Source organism: Candoia aspera, chromosome 3 (genome assembly GCF_035149785.1).
Source record: "Candoia aspera isolate rCanAsp1 chromosome 3, rCanAsp1.hap2, whole genome shotgun sequence".
NCBI lineage: Eukaryota > Metazoa > Chordata > Lepidosauria > Squamata > Boidae > Candoia > Candoia aspera.
The window spans coordinates 102,233,168-102,252,483 of NC_086155.1; the positions used below are offsets into that span (position 1 = coordinate 102,233,168).

Here is a 19,316-nt window from a genome sequence, read left to right on the forward strand (position 1 = left end):
GAGCATGCTGGCGGGGGAATTCTGGGAACTGAGGTCCACACATCTTGAAGTTGCCAAGTTTGCAAAACAGGGATCTAAAATAAAAATAAGATATGGACTTTGCCTCTAATATTCTAGGAAGTTTGCTTCCCTGTCTTGGAAAGAACATTATCCAAATATCAGTTCTCCAGGACTGCCTCACACTCTACTGCCTGAAGCAGCAAACAAGGGGCACTGCACTGTGCAACTTGTGGACACAAGGCAAATGGATAGGCAATGAATCCTGACAATAGAACAACACACATGAGGGTAGGACGCTCTGTTAGGGAACCAGTTGTGTTGCATAAAATTGTATCCTCCCACAATTCTTCCCAATAGAGCAGAGCACTAAAACGCCTGTTCCAGTAATCTGTACAATAATGCTCTTATCTGAACCAAAAAGAACTGCTTTAGGGTTTGAAACTTGCAAGGGAATTCAGAGTAAATGTACAACTAACAAGGCATATTCATTCCTAAAATTGCTGTCCTTATCTACCTAATCCAGGTTATTGTTTGAGTCAGTCAAAAATGGAAGAATGAAACCTACATTGGCTAGAATGTCCACTGGCATTTTAAAGCTTCTCTTGAGTGTTAATAATTGCTTGCATCAAACGTGAAGCAAAAACAAAAAACAAAACATCAAAAGTAGATGAAAAAGTGTCTGGGAAATAATATATTCAGAAGATTGAAGCATTTGGTGTAATTAAGACAACAATGATCACAATGTAGCCCTGCTTGGGTTTTGTTCCCTTGTTGTTTCTGGTGAAGAGGATTTGTAGGTTTTTGAGCATTACAAAATTAATTTCAAACAGAGGCAAGAGTCAAGAGCAGAACAAGAAATACACTGTGGGGGAAATCTCATCAGAGGAGGGGAATTCCTATAATTGTTTTCCAACCTGAATCAGTTACTCCTTTGGGAGTCATTGTTTGCAGCAGCAAACTTTTCTACAAACAAATGCATACTTGATCAAAAAGTACAGCCAGTGTACAGTACCTGCATGATATATGATATACAGTATGTTGGTGCCATTTATGCATTAATTGCATTAAAGGCAAAGGCAAAGACCTCCTTGAGTTAAGCTTGACTCCTGGTAACCACAAGGATTCATCCATGCAGTTTTCTTGCTCTTAGTAAAGACATGGTTTCTATTGCCCTTTTCAATTCCTTGGTCTAGCTTACTGTCCTAAGATTTCCTAGTGGTCTTCCATCCAAGTGTGGCTAAGGGCCTTTCCCACTGCTAGGCTATCATCCATGTACTCTTGGGTCAGCAGAAAATTATACCAGCATGACTGAGTGGCTTTGGGTTTTAGGGCCTTCCAGATCTGGGACTTTACCAACTTTGGTACTGGATGGGGTGGCACTGCCCCTGACAGACCCGGTTTACAATGTGGGGTTCTTTCTGGACTCACAACTCCTGCTCAAGAAGCAGGTGGCAGTTGTGGCCAGGAGAGCCTTTGAGCAACTTTGTGCTGTGTGCCAGTTGTACCCACTGCTGAGTCATGAGGCTCTGCTCACAGTTACTCATGCCCTGGTCACCTTCCACATGGACTATTGTAATATGCCCTTGAAGAATATCTGGAAGCTGCAGCTGGTGCAAAATGCAGAGGCACGGGCAGTTATGTGTGCCCCTAAGAGGACACATGTTACACCTCTGCTTTGTGAGCTGCACTGGTTACCAGTTTGCTTCTGGGTCCAATTCCAGGTGCTGTTTTTGACCTTTAAAGCCCTACATGGCATGGGGCCAGGTTATCTGAGGGACTGCCTCTTCTGAATTACATCCACCTGTCCCATCAGGTCTGGCAGGACAGGGGTGCTGCGGGTCCCATCTGCAAAAGAGTCCCATCTGACGGGACCCAGGAGGTGAGCCTTTTCTGCCATGCCCCCCAACACTCATGGCCTTCCAGAAAGCCCTTCAAACATGTTTTTTTCAGCATGCCTGGGGATCCCCTGGGAATAGGGAGCCCATGCGTGGGCTATATTGTGTGTAATGTTCTCCCGCTTGTGGTCTTGTTTTTATTTATGTTTATTGTTTTTAATTGGTTTTGCAGTAGGTTTTAATAGTAGGTTTTATTGTACGCCACCCAGAGTCACTTCATGTGAGATGGGCGGCCATATAAATTTGACAAATAGATAAATAAATAAATAAATAAAAATAACCCAGCCCTCTAACAGCACCTGGCCTCCCCACCCTAACCGTAGGCCAGTTTCACTGAAGGGCTAGGGAAAAGATGAAGGTAGCGTCATGGGAACATGACACAAAAAAGATGTTGCCAGGGATTACTGCAATGGTTGTGTGAGGTTGTGGGGAGATGGCCTAGGAATCAGAGTCTTTTTCCTTGGTCATTTCCTAAATCAGTGTCTGCCTACCTCTGGGGTTGCAGTTGCAGGGTGTGCACCGATCTTGTTGATGCTGGCGATAGAAGCCCTCTTTACACCGCTCACAGTTTGTTCCCTCCGTGTTGTCAACACAGTTGAGGCACCGGTATCCATTTCCCCGTTGTCTGAGTAACTCAAGGTCGAAGATGCAATGCCTGGACTTCCCATTGCAGTTGCAGGCTGGAAGACAAAGCAAGCAGAATGGCTACTGTTAGACCAGTGTTTCTCAACCTTGGCAACTTTAAGATGTGTGGCCTTCAGGTCCCAGAATTCCCCAGCCAGCTTGCCCAGCCACACATCTGAAAGTTGCCAGGGTTGAGAAACACTGCATTAAACAAAAGGGACAAACAAAAGGTGATTATTTTCAAAATTAAGTGCAGTTTACATTTATTGAAATGTTAGGATCTCTTTATTTGCAACGCTAATGATACCACAAATTTCCTTCCTTGAAACAATGTGATCTAGGACAGAGCAGAGATGCATTACACTTCTCATTCTTTTTGGTTTCCTAAGTTTCAAACTCTTTTCTCTGCCTCACACAGCCAAACAGAACTAACATCTCAATTTATTATGTAGAAGTTCCTGAGGGGAAGCAAAACTAGATCTCCCCATGTTAAAACAGAGAAGTAGTTTACAACTGGGACAGTAAGGAAGTGAGTGAGTTTTGATCCCTAAACTCCTTGCTCCTCATTTAAATCTCCTTGCTTTGGCAGACACAATAGTTCTCAGTAACAAAACCAGAAAAATGTCACCCTTGCATTCCAGGATAAAATTAGCTAATGTATTAATAATTACTTTTATGTTGTACTCAAGGTACATAGTAATTTACAGAATTTCATAAATATCAAAGCATATATCGGTTTTCCTGCCTCAAGGATCTTATAATCTAAAATTTAACAGTAGCAGGGTAATAGGTAAATGGTTAAGATGGGAGAAGTAAGGTTAACTGAAAGCGCTGGACAGGAAAGCAAGATATTTAGGATTGTGAGGAAATGCGTTAACATGGACTTAGCCTTTGCTTTCAGCAGGATTAAGGGAAATATCACAGCCATGTGTACAAAATGGTTTAATGTTAGTCAGTCATTCATTTACAGTCTTTGGAAATCCTGGGATTGTTCATAGATTGCAGAGACCCCAGGAATCTCTGCTAGACTTCTCAGTGTCCACACTTCAATATCCAGAGATTTTTGCAGAGCAAAGGCCGTGACTGTTAAAGAGATATGCCATATATACTTACAGATAAGCCAAGAATTTTAGCTGCCAAAATACACCCAAAAATTGGACTTGGCTTATCCACAGATGGGCTTATCCACGAGGATATATGGTAGCTTTTTAAAGTACCCACCTATCCTGTACAGTATATACTTGTGGATAATTTTTAACCAAAAGATTCTGAAAAATGCACCACCTGCAGATAAGCCAATTGTGAGAATTAAAGCATGCAAACATTTTGAGGGCAGTTTATCCGCAGGTAGCATATTTTTCATGGTATTTTGGTTAAAAATTTGAGGGTCAGCTTATCCGTGGATGGGCTTTTGCACGAGTATATATGGTAAACCAATACACGGTGTAGTGTAATTCAGAGCTGGATTGAAATCCTTGTAAGTTTGGAGCGCAGACATAACTGAAGCCCTCTCCAAACAGATCTATATATAATATCATAGATCTATGTAATAAAGATATGTTGGCGCTAAATCTTTTTCTTAGCTCCTTAGCAGCCTTATATCTATGAGCGCTGTGCCCAATGGATTATTCAGCATAGTTCTGTTCTGAGATGCTGAGATGGATCAAGAAAGATTTGCAGAACAAGCAAGTTTCCTAGCAATGTAATAATGTGAATTCATCTTAGTTCTTTTTCTTTTTCTTTTTTTCAGGAATAGGATTTGAACTGGGCATCTGCATGTGTATAAACATGCACCCCTACACAAAATAAGCCCCAATGAAAAGGGAGAAAATTCTAGTATTAGTACTGAGCAGAAACATACACCCAAATGCCACTCATGTCTCCATCTCTGTCACCTACCAAGTCTACAAGTTATCCATCTCACTGAGAATAACCACATCTTTGTCAGAAACCCAGAGAGTCATCAACAGCTGCTCCAGCTAATCCTCACTTTGGCTGCCAATGCATACAATCAAGTTCAGGCATGACTCTTGCATTCCAAGTACCTGACAGGATCCTACAAATCAGACCTGCCCAGGCTCTGCCAAGGCTGCCAAGCTGAGCTCATTCCCTTCAGCAACCCCTGGAATTTACCCAGGTTGCCAGAGGCATGGCTGCAGCTCACACTCCTGGCAGCAGCCCCAATCACTTTCCTCTGTGCCACATCCTTCCCTGAAGGTAGCTCTTGCTAGAACTTGCCTTCTTCCACAGAAATCGGCCATTCCAGAAATTCAGAATGAAAATATTCCAGTCACTATCGATTGCTTTATCTACACTTATTAGGAAAAATGATGTTCTGGATAGGCCTGGTATAAAAATGGTACAGAACTGTACTGAAGTCTACTGCACATTACATGGAGACCTGAGTATCTAAGAGCTTTTCCTGATGCTATATAGACGTGCTCTCCACCCATTGTTGAGTTGGCAGAAAACTACCTGCCAGTATAAAATTTGCAGTCCACATGGCCAATCCCTATCCTGCTCACTGCCAAATAGTGAGATCTGATTATGCACCTGTACGGCATGTTAAGCAAAGTCATTGATTGATTCCACCAGCTTAGCTCCTCACTCTCTTTCTCAGCATCCCCAAATGGTAGAAAAACATCTATTGAACATGACAGTGATGCAGGAAAGAAGGAAGCAATGAATTTCTACTCTCTTCCCCTTGATGGAAAGAAATGAAGCATTGGGAAATGAATGGGATCATGAAGTGAGATGAGTTGCACACACACACACACACACACATGCACACAAATGCACATTTCTTTTGCATGATAAAGGTAGGACAGCACAGCATGGCCTTCAGGAGGAAACAGTATTCTGGCAGAGGCAGCCTGGCCTAGGGAGCTGAAGGATCTAGGTCTGCATCGGCCTGAAAAGGCCAATAAGGACAGCTAATAAGGTTGTCACAGAGAAGAGGATATGGATTTACTCCCCGTAGGGCCAGTAGGACAAGAACCAATAGGAGAAAGCTTTACAGAGGGAAATCCAAACTTGAAATAGGGAATTTCCTGACCATGAGAGCTGTTAAGCAGTGGAACAGCCTGCCTCCTGAGTTATGGACACTCCATCGCTAGAGGTTTTCAAACAAAGGTTGGACAAACTTAGACAAAGTCTGAAGATTCCTGCCCTGGACAGGCTTGAAGTCCCTTCCTACCCTCTGATTCCAGGATTTGACCTCACCTATTGATGGAATAGTAGCAAAGAGCATCAGATTTTACATAATCTGCAACTGCTGCTGGATGGTATGGGTTTAAGGGGAAAAACATTCCATAATTTAAACCTGTCCCTTTCAAGGGCTGATGACAGATCCAGATGACATGAATGACAGAAAAAAAAAAAAAGACTTAGGTCATGTTTATGCTGCAAAGACAGGCCTTAAATCCCAGTATCTTTATTAGAGAAAGGAGGTTTGTAAAGGAATGAAATCAGTGCTGAAGCAGTAGCAGACAAGGGGTACTAGATCTTTCTCCCACTGACCAATTTCTGCTACAGTCTCTGCTTCTCCGCACTAGCTGCTTCCCAGACACACATTCTGACTTCCCGAGTTTCAGGGGGGAAAGAATGCCAGGGCAAGGCTTGCCTGCAAGCAGCAACCAGAAGGCTTTCAACAGTCCTTGGTATACCTCCTTGGTGATCTCAGTGACTGACCAGGCTCATCTAATAGCTAGCCTCCTCCCCAGTGTTTAGACCCACGTATATGATTAACCAAAACCTTGAACATGTCTTGGTAGCTAATTGGCAGCTTCAGTTAAAGATGCAATGTATGCATCGCCCAGTAGCTCACTGGATTGTTCTGCATAGCTGTAGCTTCCAGACCAAGTACAAGGATAGACCTACATACAGCACGTTACAGCAATATAAACATGAGGTGAAGTCAGCCCCACTAGATGGACCAAACCAGGAAACCAAACCCACAAGAAGACTTAAAGTTACTTTTATTGAGATTGGCTATTATGACAGAATCACGCAAGTCTGATTGTGCTGTACCTCCTCCTCCTCCTTATAGTTCAGTGAATTAGGGGGGCTTCTGTTGGAGCCACTTCTGAATGTTATCTGGCTCTTCTGGACTTTAAAAAAATGCTTCAGCCCCATTTGCCTATGCAGTACCTCAGTCAAAGTAATCTTCTTTACTCTCTACAGATTACCAATGGTTGAACAACTGCAACTGGCTTATCCCTGACTGTGAAGGTTGTAGCTGATATACTGGCTGAGGCTGGCCATAGGCAGAGGTCTCACAGAGGTCTCTTGATCTCCAACTGAAAATTCTAGAAGCATCCCCAAACTATGTGTATATCTTTCTGAGAGTGTACAAGCCCATTTAGGAGAGGTAAACTCCTAAGTTCCCTTGCCTGGAAATCCCATCTTGTTGGGGTTTTGTCTTGGTTTATTGACCCTCATCCACCTCTCTGGGGCCTCCAAGCACTGATTCAGAACATGCACAACCTCTTCTGATTCAGATGTTGTAGAAAAAAGACTGTCATCTGCAGACTGGTGATACTCAGCACCAGAACTCTGATGACTGCTTCCACCGGGTTTCATATAGGTGCACCATGGACAAAGAGAGGCACAGTCACCTACCATCACTCTCTGAGACTGTTCCTGCAAGGAGGACTGTTATAGTGATATAACATAGTGCTCAGTCTCCAGCTGACAAACATGGTCCAGAAGAACAGCACAGCCAGCAGAATCAGAAGCCACTGGGAGAGTCACCCTCTCTCTGGGTCTCTCCCACAAGAGCTCATCTGTCAAGGAGACCATGGTTTTTCTGTCCTAAAACAAGGCCTGAACCCAGATTGAAAGGGGTTGAGATAATCAGTGACTTCAAGAACATCTGCAGCTACAAAGCAATTACTCTTTCAAATTTCCCTCCAAAGGGGCATTTCTGACTGGGATTTAGTTGGCAAAATATTTTGAATGGGGGGGGGGGAACAGTTGTTTTCAAAGACTTGTATTGTACCTATAAGCCCCTAAATTCCAAACATCTGGCCACATTGGGTGGGAATTCTGGGAGCTGTAATCCTGACACAGGGAAAGTTAGGTGAATTGAGATTGAAAACCAATCACACTCACATACATTGAACTTTACTGGGCATCTGTGTTTGTTTAGTGACCCACAGCTGATATAGGAGATTTAGTTAACTCAGCCTTTCAAGCTCACTTGAGGCAGCATTGCATTTATCATTTTCTAACATAGACTAGGAAGGAGTAAAAGGACCTGTAGCTCTTTGCCTTCTGTTTGTTTAAATGAATGGTGATGTAGGGCACATGTTAGCTATTAAAAACTAGAAATATCAGCTCTGTTTAGACATCACTTCTACCTGGTTTGCCCTAATCATCACCTGGTTTGAAGTTCCAAACATGTCAGAGGCAAATTGTCATCCAGAAGATTTTTCTTTTCTTTTCTATCCTGCACTAATATTAATTCCTTCCTCTGTGGCACAGCATCCCACCAGAAGGAAGGTTGATCTACTGAGACATCATACCATAATTAGAATAAAAGATTTATGAAATTAATTCAGAGCAGTGACTGACTCATTTGCCAAATCAGCCATCCGATCAGCCAACTATAATAAAATTAGGGCTTCTAGATCAGGGTTTCAAAAGTCAAGTGAACCACTATATGACCACAAAGAGCTATGGAAAACTCTCTTTGCTTCCATCTAGTGGTCCTCCATGAATGCCAGTTTAGTATAGTGGTTAAGGCACCAGGCTAGAAACCAGGAGACTGTGAGTTCTAGTCCCGCCTTAGGCACAAAGTCAGCTGGGTGACCTTGGGCCAGTCCCTCTCTCTCAGTCCTAGGAAGGAGGCAAGGGCAAACCATTTCTGAAAAACCTTGCCAAGAAAATAAAAATAAAAAAGTCCTCTATATACCTGCAGCCCAGATCAGGTAATTCTTATAAAACTTCTTTATAATACCTAAATAGTTACTGCAATCTTTTTGTGTTAGTGGTAATTTTATTACAAAGCCTATACTAAGCCACAACTTTACTTCACCTTCCAAAAGCCAGAGTCTGATAATACATTTTATTTTGTTGAAAATGTATCTTTATGCAGTTCCCCTGAAAAAGGCTCCCACAACAACCTAAAAAAAAAAAACCAGGAACAGTTTGGTGTGGTGTCTTTTAAATTTTAAAAGGCTTAGCTCAAGAGGAAAATGTTTTTAGTTGCAATGGAAATGTGCTTCTTAAAATTTGCTTTTCCTCGGGCAATAGGTGGATCAGGATAGACTCCTCATTTTGAAGGAGGTTTGGCATGTCCTGCAACAAGCTTGGGTTTCCCTTTTTTTTTTTTCTTCTTCCCAGAAGCCTGGACATGAACTCTAGTTTCTCTTTTCTGGATTTTGAGAAGTCAAGCAACTTGGTATGGGTTTCCTCAGAGTGGAAAAAGAACCTTGCTAGGAAGTCAGAGTCTGGGAGTGGAGTAATGGTCGGAGAGCAGAGCCTAGGAGTGGACCACAAGCAGAGCAGGTAAAGTCCATGCTGGATTGACTACACCTAAAGGCCTTCCCACTTCCTGCCATAAAATTCTTTCTGGAATGTAAGGGGAAGAGCCTCCCCATTACTCTGGTTCTGTGCTCAATGAGAGATGCCAACTTGCATGGAGCAACATTCCCTCATGTCCTGCTCATCGAACTTCTGAAGTCGTCCAAGTTTATGGCAAGACCTGATACTTCTTGCTCATTTGTTTCAAAACTACAACATTCTAAGATAGGAATGATTGCTGGTTAGTTAACTGCCCACATATAATTATAGCAAAGTAATTTTCCTACCCAACAGATTAATTCATTTATGGGTGACATCACTTCGTCATGTCTAGATTCTGCTGCAGCTTGTATTTTTTTTTAAAAAACAACATCCTTGAAGACAATGACATCATGATAAGCCTGTCTGTAATTTTTACTAAGTAAAACCACATCCCTTGCCAGGGCTATTACAGATATCAAGCTGTTTCGTGATTTTTGTTTATTTATTCATTTTGAATGAGATTCTCAGTTCTGAAATGGGTTCCCCTATGAAAACTATATTCTCATGTTCAGCATGACTCTAGGCTCGGTTCTGCCATCGGAAAGCCCTGTGGTTAAGTGGGAAATTGCTTGTGGCAATAGTCACCAAATGAAGAAGACCATGAACATGTACAAATCAACCCTAAAACTTATTTCATGAAACATATTTGATTTGTTGTACTTTTAAATGCTATAAATGTTTTTGAAGAAGACAACACATAAAAACCTTTAATGCAGTTTATGGACCCAGAATAGTTTGCTGCTACTGTTCCCAGCTATATCACAATTTTGCCAAACTAGAATCCAAGATTCCAGCTAAGAAGACATGGGGCATGTGAAGAAAAGAAATGTTTCTGGACTTTCCTATAACACTGTAAACGCTGACAAAAATTCCAGAGAGGGATTCCAGAGAGGAAAGGCAGTAACCCATATTAATGTTTGGTGGAAAAGTAACATACATCAGAGAGAGCAGAGTTAATGCTGCTATCAGTGATCCTGAGATACAAATCTTACTGGGGAGAATGCTTTATTTAATTCAGTGGGGTTTACTTCAAGTTGACCTGTATAGGATTGAGCTGTGGCTCACTACCCTCAGCCCCGTGAAGGTCTGTGTTATTTTTCTGAATATAGCCTGTGCATGTTGCTCATTCCCTAACAATGTTGTACTCTTTTTTTTTTTATCATTAACTTTTAAGGGACAATTTTGCATGTTTTGGTCATTGCATTGTTATTCAGTCACTTTCCAAAAGTGACAAAACATCCATATATTTCGCCTTTATCCCTACAAAGTTTCTTACTAACTGCCTTTATCCTTAGAGGGATCTCTGCATTTTTCCTTTGTAATAAAATTGCTGCTGTCACACAAAACATTTTCCTTTACATCGTTATAAAAGATGTAACTGGGTGGAGCACAGAAGTAAAACACACTGTAATGGGTGATGGAGTTTTTAAAGGTTAATAAAAGAACTCCAAGCAGCAAACAGCAATCTTGCAGAGTAGAAGCGTGAACCAAAAAAAGGAACTTGCACATTAAGCTTAATTACGTTCAGAAATAAATTCAGTCTTCATACAGTAGTTAGATGAAGAAATATAGAGATAGCTTACTTTTATTCAGTAGATCTGGATACAATCAGCTTCATAGTAGAAAGCACTTAATCATCACTTGGTAGCAGAGGATGGTTGGGGGAGGGCTGCATTCCTGCAGCACCTCCTGCTTGCATGTGTGCCAGAAGGGTAATGGAGGATGTTAATCCCCAAGCCCAAGGAGGAGGAGGAAGTGGAAATCAGGGGACCCATGTGACATCCCACAAGTGCAATAGAGATGTGTTTGCTAGAGAGACCCCCTTATGCTTATGAGACAATGCTGAGTTGACCCCTGATAATTCCAACAACGGGCAGAAGGAATAACCTTGCGGAACAGGAGGAAGAGCCACAACCAAGCAACAGTCAGATGAACAAAATCTGAGTTTGGGGCAGAAATGTAATTTGAGTAAGCATCTCAAACATGAACTTCCCTAGTTCTTATGAAGATAAAGGGAGTGTCCTAAAAGTCAGGAAACACGCTGAGAGGAGGATTAGGTCTCTATGTTTATTGCTGCTACTTAGACAGAATCCTAACAAACTGGCGAAGCGTGGGAAAACCCAGACAGATAAACCCCAAAAGCTAAGGCGGGTCTGATCTGTGTCTCTTTGAATGGCTGCTTAATTCCTCAGTACTACACATACGTTTTCCCACCTGGATAGGGGCCCCCTCCAGCTCGCCATCAGTACTCATGACAGGGAGGGAGGGGGAAGCACCTTCAGACTTGCAAGATTCTGTTACTGTAAACTTATAATTTATTCATTTATTCAATTAATTTTTATTCCGCCTTTATTATTTTTATATAAAAGCAGTATTAGCATTTATAGTTCTAACATCCTGGTCTACACACACACACACACAAACGAACAAACAAACTTTGGGAGAATTAAAATCAAATGGCCTGCTCTACTGATGAAGCGTAGGTAAGAAATAAGCTTCCTATTCCTTTTTTAATGCAAGTCCAATTTGAAGGCTTCACACTGCCTGGTGGTCCCAGCGGCTGATTTTGTGTGTTCCAGAACTCAGGGTTGTCACACTTTCAGTCCTTCACCATTGGCCAGGCTGGCTGAGGATGACAGGAGTTCCCTGCTACTAGGAAAATAGGATTTGGCATTAAGTCAGGTTGCTATTTTGGGCACTGATGATCTTGGCAGGCAAAAAAGAATTGTGTTTTTTGCCTTCCAGTCTTTACAAAGGGAGCATTTGGGGGTCAGTACTTTTCACTTTGTTCATTCAGGAAGAAAGATTCAACTATTTACTTACTAACTAGAAGCACTCAACACTGTTAGACACAGTTGGGCTGTTAGCTGTAGTGGTACAACATTCACTTCAATGTGCTTCTAACATCCCAACATAAGCAGACTGAATGTTCATTCTCCTTTTATTTATGGTGATTAAAGAGAAAGAAGAGAAAACAGGTGTTGTTTTACAAGTCTGTTTACATGGTAGTGAAGCCAGCCTACTCTGAGTATAATTGGCATTTTGTAACTGAAGCTGATAGGCTGGAGTTTGATTTCTTTCATGTTATACCAGCATATATACTGTAGCAGGTGGCGGCATCTAGCCTACCTAAGCAAGTCTCAAAAAGCTAAGCAGGGTCATTCCTGATTTGTATCTGGTTGGGAGTCTATTAGGAGATTCCAGGGCTACGGTCTAGACTGGGATGTAAAAAAAAATCTGGAAGAAAACAACAGATTATTCTACAGTTTATTGAGCACAGAACCAAAGTAATGGGCAGGCTCTTCCTCTTACATTCTAGAAATAATGTTATGGCAAGAAGTGTTTAAATAAAGGTCAGACATAATGGAACCCAAAATGTTTTATAGACTAACTGTTGACAGTAGAGAAGTGAAAGTGACAGGCAATTCTTATTTTCTTGGGCTCAAAAGTAGATACAGATGAGCAGTATGCTGGAAAAGGAAAGAGGAGTTTAATCCTAGGGAGGAAGACAATGATAGACAAGATCATGAAGGATATGGATATTTCTGTGATACCAAAGATCAGAATAGTAAAAGCAATGGTTTGTGCCTTCTGATTATGGATGTGGAGATTCTGACTAAGAATAACACGGCCTGCAATAAGAACCAATCCTTGATTAAGTGAAAAATATCTGGTTGCTTGTGATGATGATCCGCAAGTAGAAATTAACATAATTTGGGCATATGACATAAGCAGGTGATGGACTAGAAAAAATGTCTATGCTTGACAAGGTTAAGGGAAGCAGAAGAACCAGAAGATGACAGATGGGACAGAAGGGCAGGATCAAAGAAATTACCAGATTGTCCTTGGAAGAGCTACAAACTATTATTGGAGGCAAGGTGGTGAGCATTTTGTTCATACAGTCACCAGGAATCAGACCTGATTTGATGGCACCTAACTAAAGCTGACTTACAAAGTAGGCCCACAAATAAAACCCTCTCTCCATTTCAGCTCTCATGCCTTACATGACACAGCTTTCACTTATTCATATCTATGCCCTAATAATCTAATGGATAGTGATCCTCACTATCCATTAGATTCCTCCTTTCTAATTAAATTCTGAACATGTGAAACCATTATATACATTCAGTGTTGTAGTACAAATGGACAAATCTCAGGATATAGTGAAACTTTTATAAGTATTTACCGTATATACCTGCCATCAGAGTAAAGCCCAACCAGGATTAAAAGTACACAAATACTTTGTGTTAAATTGCATTCTGAGGCTATAGATCACTGAAATATGTTCTGCATTTTCTTTTCTGCAGCTTCTCTTCTCTTCTAGGTGTATTGGTATGTGTGTGTATGTCCGTGTGTGTTTGTGTGTGATGGGTAGTGAAATTAAAGAGCTATGGGCCATTCTGGTGATGATCATAGCATATGGAAGATTTTGACTTGGAATGTAAGAAGAGTAAATGATAAAGAACATAAATTAACAGATGAAATTAAAGAAATATATATTGTGTGTATGTGAAACTAAGAATGGGGAAGAGGTAACAGATTTGAATGAAAGTAGTCTGATCTTGTGAAATGAAGTTGATACAGATATAGATATAGATATAAATATATAGATATAGATATAGATATAGATATAGATATACGTAGAAAGATATATGAAGGTGCAGATTTAATTATGAATGAGCTAAAATGTACATCCAAAAGTATGCATTGGTGTCATCTAGGTTGTTGTGGGTGCATATGGAAGTAGGAATCCATAAGCTGATGATGGCTGTATGTTACATGTCAGTGAATAGTGATAATTGAAGAACCATGAGTTGTGGGGGAGGGGTGGAATATGCAACATTGTAAATGGATGTGATCCTGAGGGATGATTGTTAGGTTACATTAATGGGTACACAGGAATGAGAAGAGAGAATACAGAAAGGGTGACTGGGTTTCCAATTGTTTCTGCCTGCCCAGTACATTCTGGCAGAGTGGGTGCACTCTTGGTCCCCTTCATTATATGTTGCCATCCTGTGGGACCGAAGAAGTGTGCCTTCTCTGTTGCGGCTCCCACCCTCTGGAACAGCATCCCCCAGAGGTAAGAATGGTGCCCTCTCTCCTGGGGTTCCAGAAAGCTCCGAAAATCTGTCTTTGGTCCCAGGCTTGGGGTTGATGTTTTTTATTTGTTCAATGGCCCGTTTTGTTTTGTGGATTTTGTTATTAGAGCCTTTTAGTTCAAGATGCCTGTTGATTTAATATCTTTAACTGTTTTTATGTCTTTTTCAGTTTTCTGTGCCGCCCAGGGTCCACTGGAGTTGGGCGGCCAATAAATTAAATTAAATAAATAAATGTGAAGGCCCAAGAATGAATGGAAAAGAGACTGTTTGGTAGGCTTCCACTTTGGAGAAAAGAAAGCAGATTTTTGCTCTTCAGCAGATCACTGAGAATGTAAAAATGAAAGAAAGCTTATTGGTTCATTGCTGATTTAGAGAAAATGTATAGGAAAAAGAATAGACTTGAATTACTGTATATATGTGTGTATATATGTTTTGTGGGAATGTGGTTTTGATCAGAGCAATATATGATGAAAGTAAAGTATGGACGAATAAATTGTTCAGCATTCGGCAGGTCAGGGAATAAAACAATGATTAGGGGGGCTCTTAGTTGTTTAATGTATTTTTGAACCATTGTGCCAACTGCGGTGAAGTTAGTGGTGTGTCAATTGGGGAAGAGAAGGTATGTGTATATTGTATGCAGACAATGCCATGTCATACACTAAGAACTTGAATAATTTGCAGCAAATTTTAGATTAATTGTATAATACGATGAATAATATTATATCAAAGACCAAGACAGTTGGTTTGACAGGAAAAAAGGACTTAATGTTTGCAAGTTACACATAAATGGCAAAAAATGGAGCAAATAGATTAATAAGCTGGAATGTTTACTAACAATGGGAAAATGGATTAAGAAATCTGAAGATGTGTAAATGCTGGTAGAAAGTAAATGGGAATAATTAGTGAGATATTGCACATGCTAAAGAAGGGGGGAGGGAATTACAGTTGTAAAGAAGGAGATTAGACTTTGTTCAATTCCCTAGATTCATTTAGTGATAAAAATATTCCTCAATGGGCTAATATGTGCATGTTTGGTTTGTTCTTAAGTTGCCTTTAAAGTCTAAATTTAAGTTCAGATTCACAGAATGGTTTTCCAGCCCACTCCAAGTTTGGGCACACTAAGGAGAATTCAAAGTTGCCTACACTTTGAGCAGACCTCCTAATTAACTATTTGCCTCTAGTGAGCCTGGCATATATATATTTCTAACCATCATAAACACATTGTCCAAATATCGTGATCGGACTGGTACCCATGAAGAGAAATTGAGAAATCAGAGTCAGATTGTATTTCTCTTAAGGCTTTAATAATTAGAAATAGGTCATGCAAAGAAAATAGTTGTGTTAAATCCCCCCTTCCCCTCCATGCAGCCTTTTAATTCCTGCCATTATCTCTCTCTGGTTTTGGTTGGTACTGCTTTGCTATATAACTGTTCATGCTTGGAGAGTTGAGTTTATATCTACAGCGAAGATACTCTGTTTCCCAAATTCCAGTTTTTGGAGAGACAAGCAAAGAGAAAGCATTGGGGGTGAGGGGTGGGTCTGATGTCCTGCATGTGAATATAGAGAATAAGGATTTATATTAGAATTTTCAGCACTCCCACAAAAGGACATTTCCTAGGATGCTTAAAAGGGAAAAGATTTACGGTGGCATAAAATACACATGAACCTGTAGTATAGATAGCTAGAATGATATATTATCAGTTATAAGATTATAAATGTGTCAGCTGCACACAGTTAATTTCTAAAGGCATACTGGTAGAAACACTTTCTTAATCCTAGTAAAATTATGTCAGGAAATTAATTGCATGAGCATATATACTCTCATTATAAATGCTTCACCATCATTGTTAAACAAATGTAATCTGAGATCAAACCTGTACATTGAACTCTGTGTCAAACCTGAAACCCAGAATGAATAATCAAAAGTATTCCCCTCAGTGATGATCACATTGCCTGCAAAACTATGTACAGAGTACAGTAAGGGCATTAAATTGTCTGTTTTGGATCTATCACCCATCTGAAAATTTGAAAAAAATAGAATGCACAGTATTTTCATGGAATTTAGAATGAACAATTTACTTTATGAATGAAGCACATTCAGTCTTAGCTATAAGAGTTATACCCATCCACTTTCCTTTACAACAAAATGACCAATTAGAATGGTAGGATATTTGTCCCAAGCTTCGGCCCTGGAGCAGTGATTACAACAGTCTTGTAATGCTTTTGTCCAGCATCCAAACAGAACATCTAAAATGAACAAGCTTGCTTTAGTTGCTAGGTGACCACATGCAAGTGTCAGTGTGAGATGATATGAACTGGTTTAGAGAAAAGAATGGGGTCTACACCTGGGGAAGGAAAGGCGGATGAAAAGGTAATCCTGTCTTCTGTATCATCCACTTGCTGAGAGTTGGCCTCCAAAGAGCTAGGCTGCTAGTTCCTGAGAAATCCCACCTGCTCACCAAGCACCCTCTCTCACACCTCCAGATGTGCTGCAACTTGGAGACCTGCCTAAGTGGAAACCTTTACATGGAAAACAGGGAAGAGAGACTCAGCTACATGGAATCCCTTTCCAAAACTAAGCAGGATGCTTTCAATTTAAGCTTTTGAGTCTCACCTTCTCTTCTTTGGGTGCCAAGAGTTGCAGGGAGGAGAAGTGAAGCTGAAAGGCAACTCAGGGTTATCAGCCAATGTAGAGACATTGCAGGCAACCCAGGACTAGCTCTCTCTCCAGAGGTGGCTCAAATCCAACTTTCTTCCCAATAGAGGTCTTGAATAGGGAGGTAGTCTCTGTCCGGTGGCTTTTCAGCTACAGCCTATTCCACTGTGCCTCCTTGTCTTCTTTCAGGTAATTTTTATTGTCTTCCCTGCTTGAATCATTCTCAACAGGAAGAAAAGAGCTTGCCTCCGCTCTGACTCACCTTGTGAATTAAAAAAGGGGGGGGAGAGGAGGGAGCAGCCCATAAACAGTGCAAGCAGGTACTTAACTATTTCTCCTTAGTTGCTCACAGGTGCGGTTCTCTACAGAGTACAGCAGCAACCGCCCCTGGCAACAAGCCAGGAGGGAGTGGGATGGCAGCAGAAGGACGGGAAGAAAGATTTTAGCCTTGATCTTTCCCACTCCAGCCACCTACTCACAGCAGAGAGGTTTCTTAGAATGGCTAGATGAATGTCAACCTGAATCCCCAAAGAAAAGGAACACACCACTTTTGTGCATATTTTTCCAGCTGCTTTCCAGAACACTGGGCATGTTCTCATTCACCTTCAGTCAATTAGAATACCTTTGAAGAAACTCAGCATGATTATTATAGTGAAGACTGTAGCAGTCTTCACATTTGCCAGCTTTTGAATTTACAATGCAAAGAAAGACTAGATGGGAAGATAGCTTGATTCCATCCCAGTTAAAGTACTTGGGCATAATTGGAAGTGTAGCTGGTACATACAGTATATTTGAGGAAATAAATATAGTGACTGAACTGAGCTAGGTTCTTGATGATTTAATGGACACATATCTGCTGTTTTCTTGGCAAGCATTTGGAATTGGTTTGCCATTACCTCCTTCAGACGTGATTTTTCAACTTCCCAGCCTAGCCTGTAGGCTCAGGATTTCCAGACAGTCTTCAATCCAAGTGCTAACCAGGTCTAACCTTGCTTAACTTTTCAAGATCAGCTAAAGTGAGCTAGATGCTGCCATCCAGCTGGGCACTGTGGTGTGCACATGTTCAGGCTCAGAAGAACCATCATGCCAACTTGTCTTGCAAAAAGGAAATTAATAATCAGCAATGACAACTGATAGCAATTGTTTTCTTGGGGTCCCTCAGGGTTAATTCTATATGGCTATGAAATTTATTGAACAATATTAGCTGGTCACTCTTTCTCAGTCTTTCCATAATCAGAGTTCAAGGGCATAATGCCTTATACACCACCAAAATTCTGTGAAGGAAAGAGCTTGACATATGACATTTTATCTTACATTTCCTCCAGGAAATGGGATTAAACTCAGGTCTCACTCAGATTCAAACCAGATCCATAAAACTCGGCATCAAACCCAAGTAATCCAAGCAGTGTAATTATTGCAGATGTCCTTCTTTTCAAGCATGGTCTGTTTTAACAGGTATCTGTGCTGACTCTATTGTGGTTTATAAGCCAATGGCTGGGTTCATGTAACATGTTCAACCACCCTTCCCCACAAAATCCCAAACACCCACTCACACACACACACACAAATACATTTTGGAAATTGTGAACTCTGTCAATGAATTTAAACATTTTAATCTTTACCATATTTTATGCCAATTGACCTGGAACAAATGTTAGCTTGCTAGAATCACATCATCATAATCTGAATCCCTTTTCAGAGATTGGTGCTACATTGACTATTTTCCAGTCTTTTGGTAAAGAGGCTGGTTTTACCAATGAATGGGTTATTTCTGACAAGTTTAGCAATTTCACATTATAATTCTATAAAATTTAAGAATAATCCAGTAACATCATCCTCTTTCATTTCTGCTTTCAGAGCTCCATTGACTCTCAAGAGCAATTATTTGGATTTGGGTAGTTACCAGCAATGCAAGAGTAAAGAAGAAAGCATACAATCCATTTTGCCCAGAAGTATACAATTTGGGGTCTAAGAGCTTCAGATGACCCCCTCCACACCATCCCACAAATTTCTCCAAAGCTCCTCCATTGCCCTGTTCAATAAAGGGGAAATTAGTAAATAAGTCATTCTTAGTAAAACAAAAAAACAAACAAAAAAACACCTTATCCTTTTAAGGATATCTAATTTAATTTGAATAAAATTTTAATTTAGTTCTTGGGGTTTTTTTGTAGTCTAGCTTGGCTTTACCCATTTGTTGAAGCACAATGCACTCAATGCTGAAGGCTAGCCCTTTATCTGAAAAAAGTTGTGTACTCTGATTTAGCCTTATCTTTTCCACAAGTAATACCTTCTTAAAACTCATGACACCTACGTCTCAGCTCTTGCTGCACCAGTGGCAATAAATACATTCCTCCCTACGTTTCTACTTTGATGAAAAAGTGTCAGGGAAATCCTACATAGCTGCATCATAGCTATACCCACATCTTTACACTGAAATCCAACTTGATGGTGGGTGACATGCACGCAAAGGCCTCC

General features: G+C 40.7%; 1 protein-coding gene across 1 annotated transcript in view; it reads right to left on the bottom strand.

Annotated features, from left to right (window-relative positions):
* The window catches only part of LAMC2 (laminin subunit gamma 2), a 50,489-nt gene extending 33,556 nt beyond the window's left edge, over nt 1-16,933 (bottom strand). The window contains exons 1-2 of the mRNA XM_063300165.1: nt 16,800-16,933; nt 2,387-2,575 (exon numbers count right to left, since the gene is read on the bottom strand). Of these exons, the coding sequence (XP_063156235.1) occupies nt 2,387-2,575; nt 16,800-16,884 (274 nt within the window). The 5' untranslated portion in view covers nt 16,885-16,933. The remainder of the gene's footprint in view (nt 1-2,386; nt 2,576-16,799) is intronic.
* Between the last annotated feature and the right edge of the window lie 2,383 nt (nt 16,934-19,316).